Source organism: Alexandromys fortis, unplaced genomic scaffold (genome assembly GCF_014885135.2).
Source record: "Alexandromys fortis isolate MF-2015 unplaced genomic scaffold, M_Fortis_MF-2015_v1.1 scaffold_40, whole genome shotgun sequence".
Lineage (NCBI taxonomy): Eukaryota > Metazoa > Chordata > Mammalia > Rodentia > Cricetidae > Alexandromys > Alexandromys fortis.
In genome coordinates this window covers 2587748-2605503 of record NW_026067966.1, presented here as the reverse complement: position 1 = coordinate 2605503, position 17756 = coordinate 2587748, and the positions used below count along the sequence as shown (strand labels likewise).

The 17756-nt window shown below is 41.8% G+C and overlaps 1 protein-coding gene across 1 annotated transcript in view; it reads right to left on the bottom strand.

The window, feature by feature from the left end:
* Fn1 (fibronectin 1) overlaps positions 1-17756 on the bottom strand; it is a 65067-nt gene that overhangs the window by 44445 nt on the left and 2866 nt on the right. The window contains exons 2-11 of the mRNA XM_050154193.1: positions 16774-16948; positions 15637-15774; positions 13164-13319; positions 10771-10962; positions 9904-10083; positions 9121-9297; positions 8041-8193; positions 6930-7058; positions 5683-5826; positions 1108-1229 (exon numbers count right to left, since the gene is read on the bottom strand). Coding sequence (XP_050010150.1) covers positions 1108-1229; positions 5683-5826; positions 6930-7058; positions 8041-8193; positions 9121-9297; positions 9904-10083; positions 10771-10962; positions 13164-13319; positions 15637-15774; positions 16774-16948 — 1566 coding nt within the window. The remainder of the gene's footprint in view (positions 1-1107; positions 1230-5682; positions 5827-6929; positions 7059-8040; positions 8194-9120; positions 9298-9903; positions 10084-10770; positions 10963-13163; positions 13320-15636; positions 15775-16773; positions 16949-17756) is intronic.

Here is a 17756-nt window from a genome sequence, read left to right as displayed (position 1 = left end):
AAGAGCTTCAGCTGTATAAGGAAAACACAGCAAAACCCAAACCAAAAAAATACTCAAAGAATTTAATCGAACGTGAAGATGTCTCTATTCAATGTATATTTTGTACCTATCTGTAAACCCCCCTTTTGTACTGGCTTTGCAAAAATGCTTCAGAGTTAAGTTCAAAGTAAATAAAAATGGCGATAAAATGAAAAGATGGAGAGAGATGATGGGGGGAGATATTGAAGGGGGAAAGCATCACTGATTGACACGGCCAGATGTTAAGCTGGAGACTGACTCCTCAAGACGATGAACACCACAGTGCAAGAGAAGGACAGGAATGATCTCAACAGTGTGGATTTTCCCCAGAGTTTAAATTCAACTGCATGAGTTAATGTCATAAGTCAAACGCTTTCTGTTGTCTTGGATTATTTACAATTGGGCAGATGTGATTTTAGAAAGTATATCTTTTTTTCCCTTCTAAAATAGTGTTTTTCAAATTATGTCATGAACTTTGTAGAGAGCAGGTCGGAGAGGAAAAAGAGACATCAAAGTTTAATAGACTAATAACCTTAGTACAGTTTCAGAATCTAGGTGGCTAGAAAACTCTAGGGTTCGTTTCCTTTCAAAAGCCAGCTATAATCCCTTCTCTGTCCCTCCGTTCTCTTATTCCCTCATTCCCTTCTGTCTCAATAACTCTAGAGGACCAAAGTACAGTTGACTTGATCAAAAGGGAGACATTCATTTAAATGGCTTTCAAACTCTGGAAATAATTTGAAAATGCCATTTTACCTTTAATGGAGTTGCAAAGTGTAAAGCATATCAAAATTTCAAATTGTCTTTCCACGTTGGATGAGAATAGCTGTAAGCATTATAGCTTCTAAGACCTTTCTAACAGAAAGGCCTAATTTCTTCTAGATAGCAAAACAAATAAACAAAAAAAAACCCCTAAATCGACATGTCAATTCGACTGACCACAGATTGGCTAGACACTAAGAAAATATAAATACTATCTGACAAGGGATCAGCTCTGTTGACTCAAAACCAGAAACAAAACCACAGAGCACCATATCCCAACCTGGTCAGGAGAGGAGTCCCAGAGTCCACGGCTTCTGAGCTAATACTCACAGGTCTCCATCTGAGAATGTACTTGGTGATGTGCGATGGCTCTGGTGCATTCCACTGGATGGGGTGGGAATTGGGCTGGCTGGGAGTCTCTGTGATAATTACTTGGACAGGACCAGTTGTGCCTGAAAATGAAAATGTGTGATTTCTTTATCCTGTGTATTCTTCAAGTTTATTACACATGGATGTCCATCCTAAAAGACTGTTTGCTCCTCAGGAAATAAGGGCATAATAAAAATGATAGTGTTTAGCTAAACCTTTTATATATTGACATTAGAAACCAGTCTGGTTTGACCTGATAATTATTGCCTTTTCCATAAGAAATGCAATAGATTTTTTTCGCTAATAAACAAAACAAAAACCACTGCAATTTCTCACAGCTCGCTTTCTTCTCTGCCTTCAGAGCAAGAGTTGAGAGACAGCTGTGAATTTTCATAACACAAATAATGCAGTTCAGAATGCAGACCTCAGCTGCTAATTTTATTATGGCTCTTTTAAGAAAAAGTCTGAATCATGGAGGCTCTCGGCACAGATGAGTCTACTAAGGAGGGAGCAACATCCCCAAGGCCGTAGGACATGATGGAAAACAAACATTTCCAAATGGCGTTGAGTCCTGGACAAACAGGCAAAGGTAATAATTAAAGACCCAGGCTTATTTCCCCATCCGGCTAAGCCTTCTCTGCATTTGGAAGAAGAGATCTAGTTCTCGGTTCACTCTGTGATCACTGTGGGTTAAATTGTTAAGAGATAAAGTATTGATTGTTTGGTTGGTTTTGTTTTTTTGTTTTGTTTTGTTTTTAAATGACATTGGGACCATGTACTTAAAACTTCAGCATTTTCACATCTTGATATTACTGTTACTAATACAATTTAAGATGGATTTAGTTTTTTTGTCTGAAAAATAAAAAGCAAAGTAAGAGAAGGGAATCAATTTTTTAATATAGTAGATTCCACTCAGAATAATAATGAAATTTTGTTGACAAAGGTTTACAGAATAGATATTTAACCTCTCTGTTCTCTAGTCTTCTTCAGACAAAGGTCATCTGTACAAAGTCCTTCTACAAACTTAAGGTAAGAACTGCTCCCCGATGTTCTGTGCAGCAGAACAAAGCCCTCCATGTTCATAAAGTAGCACTTCACACCACTAGCAGTTTTCTGAGTGCTCTTGGGAAAAAATTAGTGACTTTCAGTTTAATTAGGGTTTCAGCTCCTAAATTCTCTGAAAACAAAGTTTTCTTTAGCGGAACAAATATGTAACTTACATACTTATATGACCTCCAAAACTTTTAAAATAACGTGCTCACTTCCACACTGGAAATAATTCAGTTTGTTGGAAACTAACAAATATTCATTGAATCTTAATTTCACTTAATGCCACAAGGCGAATATCAAAATTCACATACAAAATTCTCAGCTTTGCATCCCAAAGAGACACAGGCTCCACCCACCACACAGGTTGGTCATGTGATCCATTAACAGAAGTCATTTCCATGGCCCCTCCATGCATGAAGAGCCTCGCGAACGCAAATGCACTAAAAAACCAACTTTCAAATACTATTTAAAGGGTCCCATAAAAATCAGTAAAAAAAGACACTTGTCTTTATATGATTTGTGTTCATCTAAATAAGGTTGTCAGATATTGATCTTTTAGAGAAACCCCACTATCATCTCTCAGGTAGAGAGACATTTCATGTGCTTCTTATTTAGTGTGTCAGCAGTGAATTTGAAGTGGGAAATATGTAGTGATTAAATCTCCCTGAGAAGTAAGTCTATTAAGACAATACAAACGACGTTTAACTAATCCTATTCCAATACACGGGATGATGGGAGGAAGATGGGGGCGGGGAGAGAGATGGCTGCGGATGGCCAACCACAGTGAAGTGGAACTACCGAAGCTCCGTTTCCTTTCTTAGACCTCTAGCACAGGCCTGAAATCCTAGTTATTTTTTTATTTTAATTTAATTTTTAAAATGCCTATGTGGGTTGAGGGTACATGTATGCATGTATGTGAACACAGGTGCTGGCTGAGGATAGAGACGTGAGATGCTCTGGGACGGGAGTTACAGGCAATTGGCCAGCCAGCGTGAGCACTGGGAATCAAACTGACTTGTATGAGGAGTAGGCACTCCTAACCACTGAGCTTCCCAGCTCCCCAGCCCTCTAGGCTCATGACACGCTCCACTTTTAAGGGACTGCTTTAAACAGCAAAGGGGACTTAGGACATTTTTATGTAAGAATGAAAATATAAACTATCCGAGTTGTTTTTTTTGGGTAAAGGAAATTCCAGCTCATCGCTACACCCTGCACCAGCACCTATGATAGAAAGACGGGAAAGTTAAAGGCCTAGCTATCATTTACACTATTTAGATTGAAAGGTTATTATAATCCTTTTGATACTGGTTAGTTGGTGTGATTTTTTTTTTTTTCCAGTGGACCTTCCTGGCATTGACAAGCAATTCCTACTGTGAAATCTTCACTCGTAGGATGGGACATTATGCCCTTTCCAAATCGGTTGAAAATAAGGTCAGAGTGAGTGGTTTCTGGTAATGGTGACCCTGGAGAAGTTAAACATTCATGAATTTTTCTTTTAACGCCAACCGCTTTTCTCTACTTATTTTGCTGAGAGCTGTGCTTTCCTACTTGCTTATTGACAGACCAAATTCCCGTTTTCTTTGGTTAGTTTGAACAACTCTACCGACTCAGCAGGAAGAACAAACAGGGCAAACAGCCACCGTCTTTCAGCCATTCGCGGGGTTTTAATCATTCCTACACTCTCGAAGCCTCCCAGGCCAGGCACGAGGCACCGAGCGAAGCCCACATGGATATAATCACTGCCTGGTGTCTGAGGTCAAGCACTCGACTCCGCGCCCCGAAATCTCTTCTGTGTTCAATGGGCTTTTGATGCTGCCCTTTTTTAGAAACTAGGAGCAAAGTCAGCTGACATAACTCTAACAGAGTGTCTCCTGAGCATACATTTTCTGAAGGTATAGCATATTTGTAATCAGATCTTAAAGTGTAGTAAATTGACCAGGTATAGTAATGCACACATGTGACCCCAGCATGTAGGAGGTGGAGACGGGAGCATCAGGAGTTCAGGATTATGATCAGCTACATAGTAAGTTTGAGGCAACTGCGGGCTAGATGAGACTCTCAAAAAGCTAAACCCAGAGAAATAATGTTAAATTTTAATGCTTAGTGACTCTTAAACCAACCAGAAATACATGTGAAGAGACAGGCCACCTCTCAAAGCAGTCACCTACCCTCGCCCAGACAATGTCTAAGGACCAGGCAGAGGACAGTTTTCCTGCTCATAAAAGCAATGCATGAGAGGTAGAGCGGGCTCTGGATCACTGAGTGTTAGTGTGAAGGACAGGAAGGGACTTTACAGGTGATTAAGCTGGTCTCCCGCTGTACAGCTGAGAAGAAAGAACGAAGCTACCAGGTATGCCTGTCACAGCCCAGTCAGAGCCAGCAGTCAAGCCTGATCATATGCTCACATGGTCTTTGGCCCCCATAGATTACTCTGGGATGGCGACTCTCTTAGGCAGATAATTTAATCTTACATTTTAGCCTTAACTCTTACAGAGCTAATTTATTGTTGTAATATTCTATTACTTGCAGACTGTTCTCTCACCCCAAATCTTCTTGTTTCTGAGTACAAGCCAAGTTTCATGTATAAAATTAGGGCCAGCAAGACAGCTCAGTGTAAGGCACTTGCTGTACACAGGCCTGGAGACCTGAGACTGACCCCAGAATCCGTGTAGAGAAAGGTGAAGAGAGAACATCCCAAAGTTGTCTCCGACCTTCACCTGTGTGCCACAGCACACCGCCTTCCCCCCCACACTCAGAGGATAATAAGAAATTAAAATAAATAAATCAGTAATGGAGATCTAGGAGGCTTTGCTGAAACGGCTAATATAATAAATTCAATGTAATATTACAGTTATCCAATGATTTTTAAATGTTTTCCCACAAATTAATAAACCTTATAGCCAGGCACGATGTCTTCGTAGAAGAAAACAAACAACAACAAAACAGCAATAAATATTTTGGGGTATTGGAACTGTGTGGGGAAAGTTGACCAAGTTACTCAACTCTTGGCTCCAGATACTGTGTTCCACATTCCACCTCATAGACAAAGGACATGTAACACAGAGAAGGGCTAAAGAGGACAGGGAACATATGGATACCTCATCCTGTGCTTCCTCCCCTCTGTCTAGGGGACTTCTGAGGGACAGAATGAAAAAAATCCTTTCTACTTCCAGAGCAAGTCACTATTTACACACACACACACACACACACACACACACACACACACACACACACGGCGGGGGTGGGGGGATAAGATAAAATTACCTGCAGAGTAAACTTTAGCATGCACCTTTTCGAAGGCTCTGGTGTTTTTTTACCCAATGACGGGTGAAGAGAGGAAAATAAATAAATACATATTGAACAGTAACATGTAAAAGGATGGGATAGACAAAGGCCCCCAATTTGGGCTTCCGAATGCTAGTCAAGACTTGACGCGTCCCACCATGACCGCCGCACGGGTCAGCAGTCAGTCTCAGAGCTGCTTACCTGGGTAGGTCTGCAGAGGCTGGCAATGCCATTCCCCAATGCCACGGCCGTAGCAGTAGCACTGGTATCTGACACCATGCACAAACTTCTCCCAGGAATCTCCGATCTGGTAAAATGTCCGGGTCTCTGAGTCTTGACACTGGTCTAGAACATACGCAAGGGAAACATTAAAACAGTCCCAAAAACATCACTGTAGTGTGATAGAGTATATTCTTAAAATATAACTAAAACTTGCAACTCTTCTTACAAATATAGTTAAAATAATAGTTGTACGTGTACGGGTGTGTGCGGTGCTGTGTATGTGTGTGATATGTGTGCATGTGAGTGTTTGAGTACATGTGTGTGGAGTCATTTCCCTATTTCTAAAATAATATTTTGTTCAAATAATTTATCTTATAGAAGAAACTAGTCATAAAAACTGGAATGTAGATATTGGGAAGGAAAGATATTCAGCTTCCTAAAAGAGAAACATTGCTAAATTTAAAATGTAAAGATTAAAATTTTGGTACATACTCATAATCTGAATATTTTTAAAAATTAGATATCAATTAAAATTTTAAAGTTAAGATATCAAAGTAACTGACTTGCCGTTTGAACAGCAAGAAAGAACTTAGCAATGATTTTGTTTTATATATTCCTTCAAAATTCATGAGCTGGTTCTGTACTAATGAGCTAAATTTTAAACATGAGCAGTGTATACACAAGCCTTTTGGATTTCTCAGCTTTGCAATCTCAGGCCAAACAAACTGCTGGGATCAATTTGTTGTCTCAGGAAGCAGCCTGCCTCCTTTAGCCTGACATCTGAATTGATTATCTTAAACTTTGGATTTTTGGAATAGGGCTATTTTTAAGGTTGAACCTTCGCCATTAGCAGAGTCCTATCTATTATACGGTGGGCCAAAGGACGGAGTGTTTTGAAAGAAGGTGTTTACCGGCTTAGTCCTTTACCCATGTTTCCACAGTCAGTAAAAGAAAGTTCCTTTTCATGATTCAGAATCGAAAAGCTAACTCCACTCAACAGAAGTAAAGGACACTTGTCACTAAACTGAGCAACAACAGCAAAAAGATGAGTGGCAGGACAGTCTGTACCCTGGCTCATGATGAAGACACACTGGGCTAAGCTCTCTGCAGACCACTGCGTCGGGTGTGGCGTGAGCACAACTCGGCAGCATCAATGAGCCGTCCTTATCCACAACTGGCTAACCATGCTCCAAGATGAAACCCTCCAATCACAGGCAGCCACTTACCAATGGGATCACACTTCCATCTGCCCCGGCCCTGACCGAAGCACGTACAGTTCAGCATATGTCCCTCCTCGTGGCGCTTGTGGAATGTGTCGTTCACGTTGTAGGTGATGTCATCCACAACGCACTGATCTGCTCAGGGAACAGTGGACAGTGATGAACTTTAACTAATGAAATAGAAGAAATTGTACTTTTTCATAGCATTAGGTTCTACTGCTGGATTTAACAGCTGCTAAAATATCTTTTCTACTGGAATAGAACAAGCTTTTTTAAAGCTTAATAACATAACTTTTACTTCCGTCTTATTCTGTCTGGTAGACTTATAATTGTCAAGGATTACAGTCCTAAACTAAAAGCCACGGTAAATTATAGCTTCCTGTGAATAAACTAGTGTTTTAACAAATAAATGTCCTAGTTCCTCTAGCATTCCTGTTTAGTTGATGATTTTATTTAAATTTTGATTGTTACAATTAGATGAGTAGAGAAGTTGGTATAACATATACTATAATGTGGTCTGGTTTTTGAAATTAAGAGGAATGTGTGCTGCGTAGTTTCTGCTAACTTGGCGCAAACCTAGACATATCTGGGATGAGAGAATCTCAATTGAGACAATGCCTCCATAAGATTGGCGTATAGGCTGCCAGAAGGTTAGGGGCACAGGCCTTTAATCCCAGCACTCAGGAGGCAGAGGCAGGCAGATCTCTGTGAGTTTGAGGCCAGCCTGGTCTACAGAATGAGTATAGCCAGGGCTACACAGAGAAACCCTGTTTTGAAAAACCAAAAAAAAGAAAAAAGAAAAACAAAAAAAGATCTTATCTGCCCTAGACAGAAACACAGGGATAATCTTGAGCTAAAAAGATCAAATATTGGTGCTCTCCTTAAGAAGCCACCCTTTTGGCTTAACTTAAGTACTTACATTCTGGGACTGTTTCCAGAGCCCCACAACTACCCAAACTCTGCCAGCTTTTGTCAACGGGCTGCTGGAAACAAGAAACTTCTCCAGCACAGTCAGTGGAGGAAAAACCTGGCACTGGGTGACTCCTTCTCTGCTTTTGGCAGGTAAGGATTTCACACAGTCCCTCTGTACCCTTTGCTCACCAATACACCAGCGTACCTCGGAGCTGGGAGTAAGGGATGCAGGCCCATTCTCCGCGACCGTTACCAACACACGTGCACCTCATCATGTGGCCCAAATCATGCTGTTTATCCCACTGGTCCCCAATGCGGTACATGACCCCCTCGTTGGTTGTGCAGATCTCCTCATGGGCTGTTTGGAAAAGGATCAAGAAATACTTGCTAAATGATCACGTGATAGAAATGGGCAGGCATAGGAAGTTACTGGTCTTGTTTGATGAGTCTAAGACCTCTCCTTTGGGAAGAAGACATGCATGCACACCGCTGGGTGAAGGTGGAGTTTAGAACCCTCCAGGAAACAACTAGTCCAGAGGGGACTGGAGAAAAAAACACCAGGAGAGCCGGAGAATCAGACTAGGGAAATCGTGTACATTCTTTCAGTCGATTCTCATTATCTAGAAGGCTGGATTTAAGTACAGCCTTGTGACTTCACCTATTGTGACTCTAGCTCAAAGAAAAACAGAGCATAAATAAAATCCCATGCAGAAGGGACTTTCCCTCGTAAACCCAGTGCCACCTTTTGCTGCAATGAGAAAAAGGAAAGGTGCTGTCTTTTCCTTGTCTCTTCCCACACAGGACACTCAAGTTCCTGGTTCTACAACTGGAAAATAAACTGTCTTCTACAGTCCTCCAAAAACTTAAAAATAAATAACCAATACCCGATTCCTCCTTCATTATTTAGGTAAACCAGGGACAGTTCTCTATTTGTCAGGAAACAATTTGACTTCTTCTGATCACTTTCGCATTTATAACTGTGGTGTCTGTCAAACTGGCCATGTGTCATCAACTACTAGTCTGTGACAACTAGTCAGATAGTTTTAAAGATGCATACATATTTGTGAATTTACATTTGAAGACATAAAGTTTTAAAAGTTCTTGGCATTGTGTTCTAGTTTTTGACATTCATTCATGTCAGTGGGATCTTAAAAGCATACTGATAACCAGTGCTATTGATGGCTTTCTCTAATTGCAAACGTAAGATATAATACATATATGTGTATCATACTTCCCCACAGGCTGCTAGTGGACCACAGGTATCACTCACAGGGCCTCATCTTACCAGCCATGGGACAGAACCCAAACTTCTGGTCCACGTCATAGTTCTGGGTTGTTCCGCACCATTTCATGTTGTCCCTCCTGCCCTCAGAAGTGCAGTCAGTGTAGTTACGGTTGTTGTACAGGAAGGGGAAGTGGCACAAGGCACCGTTGGAATTTCCGCCTCGAGTCTGAACCAAAACTGCCCAGGACAACACAACACACAAACAGGAAGATTATAGCTGAGCTTTGGTGTGTACAACAAGCATAGACGACCAAAGGCTTAGACAGAGCCAGGTTCCGGCTGCTAATTCCCAGAGGGCCTATCACAGAATAAAAGCTATCTGATAATATAGTCCTAAGCTTCTTAGTGGATTTTCATCTTCACTTTCAAAATGGATTTAAATCTCATGTTCTCTCGTTTTCCCAGCCAAGGAGGAAAAAAGATTAAACGATAGCTTCGTGTAAAATCTGGCTCTAAAGAGAAGATAAGCAGAGGCACCCTTGACATTTATCCTGTGTGTTCATCAGCTCGGAGGGATCATCCACTGATTTCAATACTTGAGTGTTTTTAATCACATCATAATCTCTATGTGTCAAAATAATCAAACCACAGGGCCCTTTCCCTCGGTGTCCTTTCCCTGGTGGTCCTACGGGACACGGAAAAGAGCCTCTGCTGCGGAATTAGCTGGGTCTCTGGGTCCAAACAGATCAAAGCGGTGTTTCTTGTGCAACCTCACAATTAATGATTGACCTCTGGCAAGCATGAGGGCTTTCCTCACTGCTCTGGTTCTCCCAGGACACTCACCGGCATGGTCAGTACAGAAAGAATACTTCTGGTCTTGCTCATAGTTTGAAGTTGTGCTGCACCAGAGATGCCCATCCTGTCGTCCTTCTGCGGTGCAGGAGTAGAAGGTCCGACCATTGTAGGTGAATGGGAGAACACAGGGCTCCCCGTTGGAATTGCCACCATAAGTCTGGGTCACAGCTACAAGTACAACCAAGAGTCTCAGTCAGTACAGTTGTTTCACACCCCACCCCACCCCACTGGTGGCAAATTTCTAATTTAAATGGAAGCTGAGCTTGTGCCATAAGGAACAAAGTGAGAGTCATCTGTTGAATGGGCAATGAAAATGTATTATGATTTAGCATAGAACCATGGGCCAGAGTTCCTCTGTTAATGTCCCTGGGAACCACATCTGTTGCCATGACTCAGTTTCTCTACTTGTAAAGCTTTATTAATTATGGTCCAAAGATGATGGTGAGAGATTTATAGTTATATTCTGTTAGAATAAATAGTATACAAGGCTATTCCAGGGGAAAAAAATAAAAATAGACATGTTTGTAACCCAGAGAGGCTGTGAGTTGTTGGAAGACATCTATAATTCCAAATTTAAAACTCAAAGTACAGGTTATTAGCTATTCAGAAAACCAGTGCTCTTATAAGCATCCCTTTGGCAAATACAGAAAACACAAAGCACCTTGATCCTCATGACAGGAAGAAAATACATAATTTAAAAAGACTAGAAGAAAATGTCAACCACTGCTATCTCTGTCACAGGAGGGTAAGAATATAAACTATTCTGGCTTCACTGATTTACATTTTTTGCAAACCAAGACACTGCAGAAACTAAACGTAGACTCCCTGGTGATACTGTCTAGAGATGGTGCCTACCTGTCTCCTGGCAGCTGACTCCATTGCCCAGGCAAGTGCACAGCATCTGCTTGTTTCCCTGTGACTTCAGCCACTGCATTCCCACCGAGTAGACCACACCGCTGTCCGTGACACAGTGGCCGTATGGAGCGGGCTGCAGGGGAGTCTGAGGCTGGTAAATCGCTGTTCGGACATCGGTGAGGGAGCCAGATCCTAGGAGCATGAGGATGGAACATTATAAAACTCGAAGGGAGAAATCAATGAGTCCAGAGTCTTGGCCTGACCTGGAACTTGAACGAAATGTCCCATTCCTGTGTTTTAGCTTTTGCTTTCGATCCAAGAAGCGATCCAGAAGACCCCTCTCCTGGGTCACCAGAATAACATATCTAAGTGACAGACATTGTTCTGCCTCACAGCACAGGTCATCCTCAACAAACCCTCAAGCAAGGGAGGCCTCTTGTCTGTGAACTTCACAGTCCTCCATAGCTCCCCTCCTGCCTGGCTGTCATTATTCCTGGGTGCCATCCCCTGCCCTTTCCTTCACCTGAAATGGCCTGCCTCCTCCTTCCTCCCTCACAGATAGCTCTCATACACGCAGTGTGGGGGCCTTTCTCTTCCCAAGAGAGGCTGTCAATTCCATGACTTCCTGGCCTTTCTGAAACTGCACTCACAGGAGGGTATCCCGGATAGCCTCAGATTTCCCATTAGGCCCTCTTGCTGGTGTTGTTACTCAGCAGAATTACTTGGTGGGGGGGGGGGTTCCTAAAACCAATGGATCCTCACAAGTTTTCTCGGAGTAACACAGCAGAATGTGCTCTCTTCAACCTTTAGAAATCTGTCCTCGGAAGGCCAGAGCCCGCAGCAGCAGCAGAGCTGGCCGGAGAAGGAAAGGCTAGCGTGGTGAATCGAGCATCTCCCCAGCGCGGCTGAGCACTTGGGTCCAAAGACACCGCAGACAGAAGACGTCAATGGTGTCAGAGCCCCACCCCCCCATACAGAAGAGTGCCAAGGCCTTTGTAGAATAGGTCGTTTTGTTTAACATTGTTTCTCGAACCTTTTAATAATGAAATATCTCAGCATCATATTAGCAAAGTCATCAGAATAGTTAGCGTGTATTATTTATCCCAGTCAACTCCCAGTTAATTCTTAACGTAGTTCAGTACACTGACATTTGTAACTTCTCTTTAGCCAATAGCTATTTTATTGATGATAATTGGATAATGTAGAGATCATCAAATCTAACTTTGTTTGCTTCCACATGAATTAACTAGTTCAAGATAAACTCATTGAAAGGAAAAAAATCTAATTACTATTAGCTAAATGATTGATTGCTAAGAGGCTGAGTAACAAGGCTAGGATATCACACAGCTACAAACCAGATGAGAAGACAAAGCACAATAGCGGGAAGGGACCCTTCGAAGGCTGTACTGCTCTCCCTTCAGATGTGTGTGTGGGAGAGAGACTGTGTATGGTCTATTGAACAGGCTTGACTAGAATCCACTAAGTAGCCAAGGATGAACTTGAACTTCTGATCCTCCTACCTTTACTTCCTGACCCCTGGGATCATAGGTACGACCCCACCCCTCATTTCATCAGGTCTCATTATGAATGGCTATGAGCCACCATGTGGTTGCTGGGAATTGAACTCAGGACCTCTGGAAGAGCAACCATTACTCTTCACCTCTGAGCCATCTCTCCAGGCTTCATACATGGTCTACAAACACTCTACATGAACACTCTCAATCCTTCTTCAGACTCTTATAAACCATCTGTGATGCAAATATCTTTACCTCTTCAGTTGTTCTTTTAAATTCTATACAGTAACTATTGTTTGTTTGCATGCTGGGAATTGGACCCAGGGCGCTGAGGATTCTAAGTGCATGCAACACACTCATTCACTATTCCTCACGCATCTGAGTGAGGATAAATGTGCACATGTACATGCACATGTGTGTGAGAGCATTTGCATGTGGAAGTCAGGGATCGAGCCCAGAGCCAATCATGTTCTCTAGGACATCATCTCTCATGAACTTGGAACCCCCGCCAAGCAGGCTATGCTGGCATACCAGTGACCCCGCCCTCCTGCCTCCAGCCACTTGGTACAGAGATGACGTAGCTACGCCTGAATGTGTGTGTTGATTCTGGGCGCTGGACTCTGCTCTGATGCATAAAGAATTGTACTGATGAAGCTATTACTTGAGTCTCATTATGTTTTCAAACCCCTGTTCTTCTTATAGTGTTAAATTCATTTCTCAACATCCAAGACCTATTTTCATGCCATTCAAAACTTTGTTCAAAATACCACATGACTATTTTTAAATAAAATTATGTAAACGCTCTCAGCTTCTTAGCTGAAACCTTATAAATCATCTTCGAACGGCATGTCAATCTATTCCCCGGTCCCAGCGCCTCACCAGCTGAAGTGCTCTGAAGAGCGTGTCTCTCACACTTCCATTCCCCTCTGCCATTGCCTGTGCAGACGCACTGGAGCAGGTTTCCTCGGTTATCCTTCTTGCTCCAAGTGTCTCCAATTCTATAGGATGTCCGGGTGTCCTGATCATTGCATCTGTCTGTTTCGGAAAAGAAGCATTGAATAAGGAATTCAGGTGTCACTGACAAGCAAGCAGTCATTCAAACGAAATCAGGAATGTTGTGCTTGAATGCTTATAAGTGGCAGTGGTTTAACAAGTCCTCACCCAGTGCTGGTGCTACAGATATGGAAATTCAGATACTGTTCGTTACAGTACAGTCCTACTCTCCAATTTGCTAAAAAGAAATAAACAAACAAAAACCAAAAACAAACAGGGGGAAAAAACTCCTTTGGTATCTTTCAGTGATTTAAAAAAAAAATTTTTTTTGAAGACTTTTTATATTGTTTCTTGGACCCAATTCATTCTCTGGCATTCTACTGTTCTCTCCTGGTAACAACTGCATATGGCCCTCCTTCCAACGCTCCTCACAACCACAGAGGCAGCAGGAAGGCAGACAGTTCTGAAAGGGCCTTGTCCAGCCACCCCTGGGAAACCATGACTTGATTAAAGCATCCCTTCCTCCACTTTCTGTGGAACAACAGTTCCTTCAGCTAGAAGATTCTTTTCCTGTCCTGCTTTACAGGTCACAAACAAAATGACCACTGCCTCTAGCCCCAGCACCTGGCAAGTAGAGGCAGGAGGATTAGGAGTTCAAGGTCTTTCTTAGCAACATAGTAAGTTCTAGGCCAGACAGAGCTTCATAATAACAACAATAAAACCACCACCAAAATGGCCCTTTATCCCGTGGCTAAAAGATCTGCTCTGGATACTGTGTCTTATTATTGCTGTAAGAAAAGCTGGCCTCAGGCTTCCTTATTGTCCCTTCTAAGATTGTACTGAAGTCTTAATTGCTGCTTCTGTGTTCAAAGTTCTATCTGTAGAATTTTAAACCAACAACAGCATTGGAATTTACTTGAAGCATTGTTTTAAAATGAATGTAAAATAAAATCAAAATATCTTGAATGTGTTTTATTTATTTAGCTTAAAATAGTTAATACTTAAAATTTTAAAAATACCACCCAAGGTCAAATTCGCTAAACAAAAATAGATCATGGAAAATGATCAAATATTTCCTCCAACTTATGGGTTCATTAGCTCTTTAGCATTTAAAAATGTGATGATCTTCCAAGACCTTTGTAGCAAGATTTTAGCTTAAGACAATTAGACAAGTAACTGGGGGCCTCAGAGAGGGCTCATTGAGTAAGGGCACTTGCCACCAAACCTGACAACCTGAGCTCGCTCACTGGACCTTGCTTGGTGGAGAAAATCGACTCTTCCAAACTGTCCTTTGACCTCCACATGCACACTGGGGCATGTGTGCCCCCCACCTCCACATACAAAACTAAATAAATTTAGAAAGAAATACAATGCAAACTCTTACCTAACCCTTAAAACTCTTCTGATAGCAAGCTAAAAAGTTTCTTAAAGAAAAATCTTTTGTTCAATGAAATATAGGTATAGGTATAGGTATAGGTATAGGGAGGGAATTAGGAATTGGACAATAGCCTAGCCTTCAGAGATGAGGAAGGTTTGTATATATCCAGTTACTTACAAGGCACAAGATTAGGAGTGTCAACAAAGATATTGAGAAGGTTCAGGTGTGACAACATTGGGAGCTGTGGTCTCGACAAAAGCACCAACCTGCAAATGCCTTCCTTTCACCTTTGTTCTTGTGTGTGTATGTGTTTGCCTTTATCAATAGGTGTTTTTTTTTTTTTCCTGACTCGGCATTTACATCAATATCTAATTCACAAAGAGGCTAGACCCTTCATAGCCCATATTGCAGTTCAAGAGTAAAGATGGGCTATAATTTAAAAAGTCGGTTAGCTCAATAAATGAACACACAGAAATTGGTTCCACTTTCCTATTAGAATGAGAATACTGACTACTTATTTTCACAAGATTTTTGTTTTGTAAATAAACCTTATTTAAACTTCAAACACAGGAGGAAATGTGAACTTCTAGAGCCTCTTATTTCCACGTCAATAGCTCCCCAGGTCAAGGGCTTTATTTGCATGCTACTTTACAGATTTAATTGTCCATAGTACTAGGAAGATATCTCAGTGATAATCTCCAGGTCTAAAATGACCCATTCAGTATTTGAATAAACACTAAAGTTCTTTTTACTATCTGACTGTTTACGATAGTATTGAATTGAGAATTTCTTTCTCTACTTATTTAGTACTCTCTGAAGAAGCAGAATGTGTTGGTTTTACAATTTTTCTGGACATCTTAAAGTTGCCAAAGCATGTTGATGTGTTGGGTCTCTTCCAAGTGAGGCAGCATTACAATTCTCTCTAGGAATTCAGAAGCCAACAGCAGACAGCATTTTCAACAGAAAAGAACTAAAACCTACTTCTAGAGGAACAGGTGATGCGCCCATTGCCTTCGCCCAGACAAGTACAGTCCACCATCATCCAGCCTTGGTAGGGCTTTTCCCAGGTCTCGCCCACAACGTAGGAAGTCCCAGCAGCATCATCAAAACATTTCTCAGCTGTAGAAGAAATTGAAAGACAGAAAGAGAGAGAGAGAAAAAGCTATTTAAAATTATAGTGTCTCCCTGTAATTTAAAGTGTAGCGGGTAAGCAAAAATCCAGCCACATTTTTTTTTAAGTAGCACTCTATTCAGGGAAAAGAAGGCACGCCCTGCAGCTAAGCACATAGCAAGTAGCCAAAGCAAAAGAAAGCCCTGGGCCAGTTGGCAGGCAAATTCTCTTCTAATGAGTACACAGACTGCGTTTTCTGCCGGTTCCCAAGCTTCTCACTAGCATTTCAAATGAAAAGAATCAATATATGTACCCCGTGGGAGATGGTTCTTTGCAAAAATCATAATTTCTTTTTTAATCTTTAATTTATTTATGTGGTACTGGGGATTGAACCCAGGACCTTTCAGTTGCTTCAGCAAGTACTGTTTCACTAAACTGTGCCCCTAAGCCACATCCCAATCTGAATTGCGAATGACTTAAGGAAGAAAGTGATTTAAATTTTAGGCCTCTATAAAAACCAAAGACAAAACAAACGTGTAAAACAACAACCATGATTTGGAGAACTAGGAAACGAAAAACTTCTGGAGTCACAGAGTACAAGTCAGGCTGAGACTGAAAGAAAAGGTTTGTTTGTAAGGAAGTCAGCAAGGTGTGACCAGAGCCACATGCCATTCTGTGCTTCAGCCACTGCATTCCAACAAGAAGTGTGTCAAAAGTGTCACTTTTCCCCCTTTAAATAACAAGCCTTCACCAAGGTGACAGGATCAGATATAAACAAAAAAAAATCACTTCTTCCTCAATATTTTAACTCTCCCAGGCTTTTGAAACAAAATCAAGATTTCTCTCTGGTTTATACTTCAGGATCTGATTTCGTTAAGACTGGGAGTCACGGAACACTTCACTAATCTTCACATTGCTGTTCAGATATCCTGCCCAGTAGTCTGGGTTCCACACATGACGTCTCTGCACCCCTCTTTCCCCCACAACCACCCCAACAGGCCACTTGCCTATAGGTTTACAGGTCCATTCTCCTTTTCCATTCCCCAGACACAGACACTCTAACATGTAACCACCAGTCTCATGCGGCCGCCTCCACTTGTCACCGATCTTGTAGGACTGGCCCCCTTCGTGGCAGCGATCTGTTACAGAAAAAAGGCAAACGTTAGGAGAGAGTGACACAGAGAATCAACGGAGGGGGTGGTCTTGTATTCCATCTGAGAGAGGTACTTATGTGGGCCCAGATGAGACCCCTAAACCCGAGAACAGCTTTCCTGCCAGAGGCAGGAGAAAAGCTAACAACATAGCTGCTCACATTGGGTCACTTGTTAAAGAAGTCACAGAGAAATCGGAATGGCAAGGGGGTCATAAACAATGGGCTGAGCAGGGACAGACTGCATTTTACTCTAGGGTGTAAATATCACTCCGCTGGAAAGCAAGCATGCACACCCATGAGTGTGGAAACCCTGACACTTTCTTGGGCTGCTAAGTCCAATGGCCGAATTGTCCACAGAATTACAAACACTGTGTACTACTGACTCTTGGGTTTTGCCAAGAAACTTGGAAAAACCCTAACATTAAGTGTTGGAAATATTGGAGTAGTCAGAAGGGACTGATTGGTTCTTTTGGACAGAAGACTTACATTTAAAAGCTAGCTTTAAAAAACTGACTTATTAATAGAAAGTACTGGCAACCCTGTGAGTCATATTGGAAAGATTACCTTAGCTACAGAGTTCATGAAGCCCAGCACCCAAAGTTCCTTGGAAATCCACTGTGCTCATCGTCTATGTTGTATTTGAGAACCAGACTCATGACAAAAACCAAAAGCATGGCTGGTTCAACACTGTGGATGATCACATGATCAATCTGGCTTGAAGATCCAAGGTTTTTTAAAATAAGAAGGTCCTTTGGGTATTCATTATTGAAAAGAACCAAGACAGCTACCTGGTTCCACAGTACACACACACACACACACACACACACACACACACAC